The following is a 7,957-nucleotide window of genomic DNA, read 5'->3' on the forward strand; positions in this document are numbered from 1 at the left end:
AATATAAATTGTTCATTATAAAAAGACTCCATTAAATAACAAGACACATCATCATCATTATTTATTTTTTTGTTACAAAATAACAATAAATTAAAAAAGAATATGTTTGTCAAAATGTTCATATAAATGCTGAAATAAAAGGGCCTCACTCAGGACAGGGGCCTTTGGCGGCTCAATAGTACCTGACTCCAGGGTTGATGAGGTTGGTACTCTACCTCACAACCCACATAATAGAAGAAGAGCACAAGCCGCGGAGTGAACCTCGACTCCTGTGTGGACCGTGCTAACTGAATCTCATCCGCAAACTTACAATTCCAGGTGCAATGGTACGCCGGCCTGTGGGACTTCTGGGACCTGGTGGTAGACGTCCTTGACTTCTCCCACTTCCTCAACCCACCGTTCCTGTTCTTCGCGCTATCAAACTTCCTCCTGTACATGTGGTACGATGTACCATACGTATACATCGCCGACCACGGCCTCAGCATGGGCTTCAACGAATCGCAAGCGTCTATGCTCATCTCTGTCATTGGGATACTCAATATGTTTGGGGAGGTAAGAGTTATTTCTTATTTCTATATTGCACAGGGAAGACTGCAAGAAAAGGAGAGGCCTCTGCCCTGCAGTGGGACATAACACATCAGTAATTTAAGAGCTGCGCTCTTGTCGGTGTAGCATTCTCCATTCTTGTCTATCAAATGCCAATTCTTTACTTCAGTTCCTGCAGTGGGACACATGACATAATATAAGCTCACGACTATATCCCAATTGAGGTAGTCAGAGGTACATCTATCATAAGAGGAACTAAGTACCCCCTAACCGAGCTTTCTGTTAGACCAACGTGATGGGTGGTGAGCCATGTCGCCGTCTTTGATGGCAGTACATACCAGTTACCACCAGTTAGTCTCCAGAAGACACACTTCTTTTTTCGTAATTTTATTTTAAGTTATACTTCTCATTTTTGTATCTGCCGAAAAAGGACAAAGGGGAAGAAAAAGAAAAGGCAAGGGAAAGGCATTTTAAATTCTGTGTAGGTGAAAAACTAACTCATTGGTGCAAGGGGGCCTTTGGTGGCTCAATAGTAACTCTGACATCAGGGTTAATGAGTTTGGTAATACACCTCACAACCCACACGATAGAAGAAGATTGGTGCAAGTTCGTTACCGGGGTTCAAACAAGTGGTGTCCATTTGAGAAGCAATCCGGTGAATCAGAAGACCACAATGCGTAATTGTATCATAGCCGAAAAGACACTTAAAATATAGAAGCGAATTACATATTTTCCTTTTAATTGACTTAGAAGTTGGTAATCTTATCAGTAAACGCAATTGTTCAACTTGACCCATTATATCTGTTCCATGGAGTGAGCACAGATGATAAAAGTGAGATAAGAATTGTGATTTATGTTATGTAACTCGGCGCGTGGCGATATAATGGAGATCGTCACTGATGTGACTTGATTCGGACTTTACAATGAACACTTTATAAGGAAAATCTTACGGTAAGATTTTTAAGGAAAAAATAAAAAAATATGTGGTTGGTAATTTTGTTTACATATTTACAGGATAACAGCCTCCGTGGTCTAGTGGTTAGAGCGTTAGGCTCATGATCTGGAGGTCCGGGTTCGATTCTCGAAGGGGACATTGTCGAAATCACTTTGTGAGACTGTCCTTTGTTTGGTAAGGACTTTTCAGGCTTGAATCACCTGATTGTCCGAAAAAGTAAGATGATTCCGTGTTTCGGAGGGCACGTTAAGCCGTTGGTCCCGGCTATTGGCCGTAAAAACACCTCCACCAACCCGCATTGGAGCAGCGTGGTGGAATATGCTCCATACTCCCTCCGGTTGATTGAGGGGAGGTCTGTGCCCATCAGTGGGACGTATATAGGCTTACGACTGTCTCTCAATACATTAGAAAACATTTTTTGAACGAGGAAAATATGTAGAAAAAAGAAACTATTGACACGATGAAGCAATTCTACATTAGTTAAAATGGTTTTAAAGTCCAATTCAAGAAGTACCTTCAAAAATACATACGAATCTCGGCCAAATTGTAGCCAAATTTAAAGTGCCTTTCCTTTGCCTTTTCTTTTTCTTATACGGATACGAAATTGTATAACTTAAAATAAAATTAAGTGTGTGCTGGAGACTAACTGGTGGTAACTGGTATGTGCAGCCATCATACACGGCGATACGGCTCACCACCTATCACGTTGGTCTAACAGAAAGCGCCCTGAGGTGTTACTTAGTTCATCTTGCGATGGATTTACCTCTGACGACCCCATTAGGATATAGTCGTGAGCTTATGTTAAGTATGTAGACATAGCTGTTGCAATCACCACCATTCTATGTGAAATATACCGCACATGTAATATAAGTGCAGTGGATTTTTTTTCTCTTTATCCGGGTTATCAAACAGTATCCCAAAAAAAAACTTTACAACAAACAAACTTTGCAAAAATCTTTAATAATTATCTATAAATTCAGCATCACGGCATATCCCCGAAGGGGTAAAAAATCGTAAGAAAAACAATACCAAAAATCTAAAAGAGTAAATTACCTACTTATCACCTTAAAATAGTACGTAGTTTATACACTGTAGTGAGTTGAACTTGAGTGCTTATTCGTTTATCAATTTATTCCACCATCTACTTACAACTACTCTGATCATATGATGAAAACAAACTTTTTATTGTTCTTATCATTCCTTTTCTATTTTACAGATCTTGCTCGGCTGGGTAGGCGACTGGGAGTGCGTGAACGCCAGCCTGGTCTATGCCGCTTGCATGCTGCTCTGTGGCTTCGTCACCCTGCTGATGCCGCTTCTAACCGACTATTTCACCCTCGCGGCGGCGTCTGGCGCCTTCGGAGCGTTCATAGCAGCGAACTACTCCTTGACGAGTATCATACTGGTGGAACAGATCACGTTGGAGAAGTTCACTAACGCGTATGGCCTGTTGCTGCTGATGCAGGGATTGGCTAATCTGATTGGACCGCCCTTGGCAGGTTAGATTATCCAATGTGTTTGTTTATACCACACACACGCACACATACACACACAAATACACACATACACATACACACATACATGCACGCACGCACGCACGCACGTACGCACACGCGTACGCGCTCAGATACACATTATACAGTGTGTGTGTAGTAAGACAGATTTAGTTGCAGCCGTTCCGTATGAAGTCACAAAAAACGGCTGCCTCTAAATATGCCTTTGATAATTTGTAGCTGTGCCTACCCCAGTGGAGATTATGCGCCAACGCCCATATCCACTGGGGTGGGCAAATAAACACACGTTTAATTACGTACGTTAAACTATAAATAAGTAAACAACGGCTATATTGTAGTACTAATGTAGCAATAAAATAATAATTCAGCGGGGATGGTTACTGAAAAAATCCGCGGAGGTCCGTGTTGCTCTCTGGAAATAATACAAGCCTGAAGCCATTGAAACACTGAAACATTTCATTCTAGCGCCCTCTATTTCTAAACCAAAGAACTAGCATTCAACTCTTAGCGAGATATTTAGTTGGCTTATTATATAGGTGGCGCTGCGCTCCTTAATTGTTTATTGTTTCTAATCTCTGACCCAGTCAAATACCGTATTATAGACGCGTACTGATCTATTAACCCGTTAATTGCAGGTTGGATATACGACATAACTGACTCGTACGACCTGTCGTTCTACCTGGCGGGCGCGTTCATCGGCGTGTCGGGCGTCATCCTGGTCATCCTGCCGCTGTACGCGCAGGCGCGCCGCTACAACGAGCTGCGCAAGCGCGCGCCGCCCGCGCCGCCCGCCGAGGAGCCCAAGCTAAATGGAGAGGTCAAACAGAACGGGAAAGTCAAGCTTATTGTGTAAGTTGTTGGTGATGCATGTCACCCTGGTACTCTCTGGTGGTGTTATACCCAGTAAATCGTAACATAACTAAAATGACAGGACAAAGGTACATAGTACTTCGCCTAGAGCGAGACGAGAGATATGTCTCTTTCGCACATACGGTATACAGCTTAGTATGAAAGAGACGGAAGATGTGTCGTTCTAATTATGTTATGTTTTACAGGGTATAGGACATGTTGGATCCTTATGATATATTTTTAAATTAAAAAAAAATACGCTCAAGTTTTTTGAGTTGGTGTAGCACATCGAAGGGACCTTACCTACGTTAGACCGAAGCAAAATTGAGTAAACATTGAAGCCGGTTTTGCCGGACTTAGAAAGTTCTAAAACTAACTAGAGGTGTCAAATTAAAATTAAAACTTTTTATCAGTAGTTTCTGAAATAACCAGCTTTGGCAAACATCACTGAAAGACTGGACAGAACAGTCGAAGGCTATTTCCATTATAATCTTTGCCTATTCAAGGTAAGATTGAATAGGCATTTATGACGTAAGCAAGTGTATTCCATCTTAGGCCATACAACTGTGCATTATGCCAGTGAAATTCTTGTCTATCCAACATTAACAAAAGGGTATCGAGGTGACATGTTCATTGACGTTAAAAGACGGTATTATTATAAGTGTAAGAGTGTAAGCATATACCCGCTTCGACACATTGCTGGTAATTTCACCCTGTTTTGCGTTTGCTAGTAGGCGCAGTCGTGGCGTTAAGGACGTTGCAAAATGTTGGCAATGTCACAACCAAAAAGCTACTAAAAGGTCATTTATGGGTTTAAAATAGCAACACTGTTGCGCCATTGTTGCCAGCAAAGACAAATCGTAACTTTTTTATTTGATTAAAAGTGCTATTTTTTCGTCTTAGTATTTTTTCATGAATATGACAAGCAAATGAACATGGTGTGCAAAGTAAGGATATGCTGTATCTGTAGTAGGTATAATAGTAAAAATATTTTGAAATAAGAACAGAGTACCCGAATGCAAGGACGTAATGATTGTACGAAACGGTGGCTTGAGGACGAGTGATTTATATTAGCAAACTTGTTACATTATAGAGACCTCGGTAGCTTGTTACTGTGTTATTCCGTTGTTCGTCTAGAGTTTAGTGTGAGAGAGTGTCCTAAGGGGATATTACAATGTTTTACTTGTTAATCAAACTAGGGGGCTATTGTGTAACTCCAACGTTGAATCCCTCGGGAATAAATGAAGCCTTGGTTTGTACGAGTTAGGTGCTTCAAATGCTAAGACTCTAGTGTTTTTCGGAACGTGTTTTTTTTTTATAAGCTTTCATGAGCTTTACCAATATTTTTTACCTTTATCTCTTTGTTATACATGTTGTGATATCTCAATTACGATGATGGGAGTATGAATCATGTGTCATGATTAAATTATTAAAAAGCGTTCTTTGGAGAGGCTAGTGAGTGGTATTTTGTTTTTATAGCACTTACCCGTGCTTAGGGAAAATCACAAAGAGAACATTTAAATCGAAAAATTCTGACTCGGACGGGACTTGAACCCGCAGTTCTTGTCAAGCCGAAGACTTGTCGGTCTAAAGTAATATTAGTACTCAATATTCTGGATAGATGGCGCCGGTATTTGCTTAATTTTATTTTTAAAATATAATCTTTGTGGAAAATACGTTCCGTTTTATAATTTCAAAAAGAAAATCACAAATTATGTAACGTTCCGTTCCTTGTAGTGTACCTACAAAGTTCAGCGCCATCTATCCAGCGGCTAGGCTAAAAATTAATTAAAATAAAAAGAAAATCCCTCATTCATGTGATTGCGTAGGATTTACATTACGATAAGAATTTCGCATGGACAGGAAAAGGACCCGGTGGTGTAATGATGATGATGTTGATGTTGTAAATGTATATGTGTGTCGTAGGTTTTACCTAAATAAACTTTTTTATTGTTATTCTCTCCGGTTGATTGAGAGGAAGCCTGTGCCCAGCAGTGGGACGTATATAGGCTATTTATGTTATTTATGTTTATGTTATTATTATTAATGGTTAACACGCTCGTCCCGACTTGACAAGAGCTGCGGGATTATTTGCGATTTAAATTTTCTCTTAGTGAGTGCTAACTCAAACTGTCGGAATTCAGTTTGCAAATGATTTTGTAGTTTAACAAATTGGTACAACTACACTGCCAGCGATAGATTTTGTACAAAAGAGCTAGGGCCGAATTGTTGATTTTAAAGTAACATCGCTAGTTTACAAGGTCATCTATCATAAATGGCTCTTTTGCGTCTAAAATGGTATTGTAAATTGTAATATTCGAGTTTTAAAATGCACTGTAGTGTAGACACTTTCTGTAATAGGTTGTGCCCGGAATCTAATGATAATCAGGTTCCGGTATAGCGATTCTAAACGTACCCTAGGAGTTGAAATTAGACGAAATTAGTAACGACACTCACCAAAGACTGCCTCACGTTTGAAATCAGTGAAATAAGATCTTCCCATAAATTAAAAAATAAGTAGAGTAGTGGCTGAACCGCGCCGCCCTTTGCCTCCCTCGATGAGTATATTTTTTCAATTTACAAGCTCGCGCAAAGAGCTACGCGCGTTCAGCCTGTTTATCGATTCCTGAGTAGAATATTTAATAATTATATCGTTCAATATGTATATAAACGAATGATTATAGTGTTTAAGTATAAATCGTGAAAAAAATCAATTACGTACCAAAAAATAGTAGCTTTGTTTGAATTTCCTTTAGAGTTAGATTTAGAATAGAGAAGGCGCTTGTTGCGATCGCTCCGCAATCGAAACTCGAAATAGTGTTTTATAAATATATCGATTTAACATTTAGCTGAAATTCCGATGATAACTTTGTAATCTGTGATTATTTACTATTATGTACCTAGTGCTGTTTGCCTTAGAAAATAAGTTATACACAAATCGCATTATATTTCTACATAATATTATTATATTAAATAGCGTGCTGAAATACGGATACTAAATATTAATATACGACGCGCACTTTGTTAACAATTAATATTAAAAGCAATAAATAATACTTCTCACAGATTATAAAGTGCCAGGTAGCTGTATTTATAAAAAAATATGTTTTCGAATTTGCTATATTTGAATATTATAGAAAAGTAAAAAAACAGTATACTAACAAGTAGTCAGGTATGACCCATGACAAGACGTTTTACTATGTGAATGCAGAAATCATTATATTTGTGATATTTGTAGAATTTATTTCAGTAGATTTAAGTGGTATTACGTAGTTTTCTTGCCAAATATTGTTTTTGTCACTCACAGATAATTCTATTGGGGTATGTTTTTGTTTTAATGTAAATGAATAATTGCAGTATCACAATGTATCTCAATATAATTATTTTTGGGTCATTCAAGTTTGTATCAATGTTATTTTTCCATTATTAGAAAAACTTTTTAAACAATTTTATAAAAATAATGACATTTTCGGTAGGTAGGCTGACATAGTTTGCTATGTGTAAGTTAATTTTCTTTTTGATTTATTTGTTTAAATTACAAATCATTTATTGCGATTAATTTTCTTTTTGAATTACATTTATTTTGAAAAGAATACTGTGCTGTATTCAGCTTTGTATTGAGCTATAATTCCTGGTGGACAATTTTGCAAAGATGGCATTAAAGTGATTGTATGAAACGGGTATACTGACGTATTATGTGCAGTTATGTTGCGCTCAGCTCTAAGTAAATTCTTTTTTGAATTTATTTCTTTTGTTTTATTTGTTTTTGTGTTCCATTATTTTTAAATAGCGTAATTTTTTGTTGAATTTATTACAAAATACATACTAATATAATCTTCATGTGTAACTCAAAACTCAATTTATAATATAATGCAATATTTTTATAATTTTAACAGACTTCTTTCGAATTCATGACACTGTGTGTTCACTTTATAAACATTTGGATGACAGAATGAGGCTAGGTATTTCTGACGTAATTTGAACAAATTCATGTTCCATACATTTTAATTCGATAGAAATTCGTAGGCCACAGATGTTGTGAATTTGCGCTATTTAAGTCTGTTAAACGGTTTATTAGCTTTGCTTTTCTATA

The 7,957-nt window shown here is 37.7% G+C and overlaps 1 protein-coding gene across 3 annotated transcripts in view; it reads left to right on the forward strand.

Annotated features, from left to right (window-relative positions):
• Nucleotides 1–7,609, forward strand: part of LOC126369211 (monocarboxylate transporter 9-like) — a 61,148-nt gene extending 53,539 nt beyond the window's left edge. For all 3 annotated transcript variants that reach the window (XM_050013519.1, XM_050013521.1, XM_050013520.1), the window contains exons 3-5: nucleotides 319–552; nucleotides 2,718–3,000; nucleotides 3,651–7,609. In XM_050013519.1, the coding sequence (XP_049869476.1) occupies nucleotides 319–552; nucleotides 2,718–3,000; nucleotides 3,651–3,868 (735 nt within the window). In that variant the 3' untranslated portion in view covers nucleotides 3,869–7,609. The remainder of the gene's footprint in view (nucleotides 1–318; nucleotides 553–2,717; nucleotides 3,001–3,650) is intronic.
• Nucleotides 7,610–7,957: the final 348 nt, after the last annotated feature.

The sequence above is a fragment of the Pectinophora gossypiella genome, chromosome 8 (assembly GCF_024362695.1).
Source record: "Pectinophora gossypiella chromosome 8, ilPecGoss1.1, whole genome shotgun sequence".
Taxonomy (NCBI): Eukaryota; Metazoa; Arthropoda; class Insecta; order Lepidoptera; family Gelechiidae; genus Pectinophora; species Pectinophora gossypiella.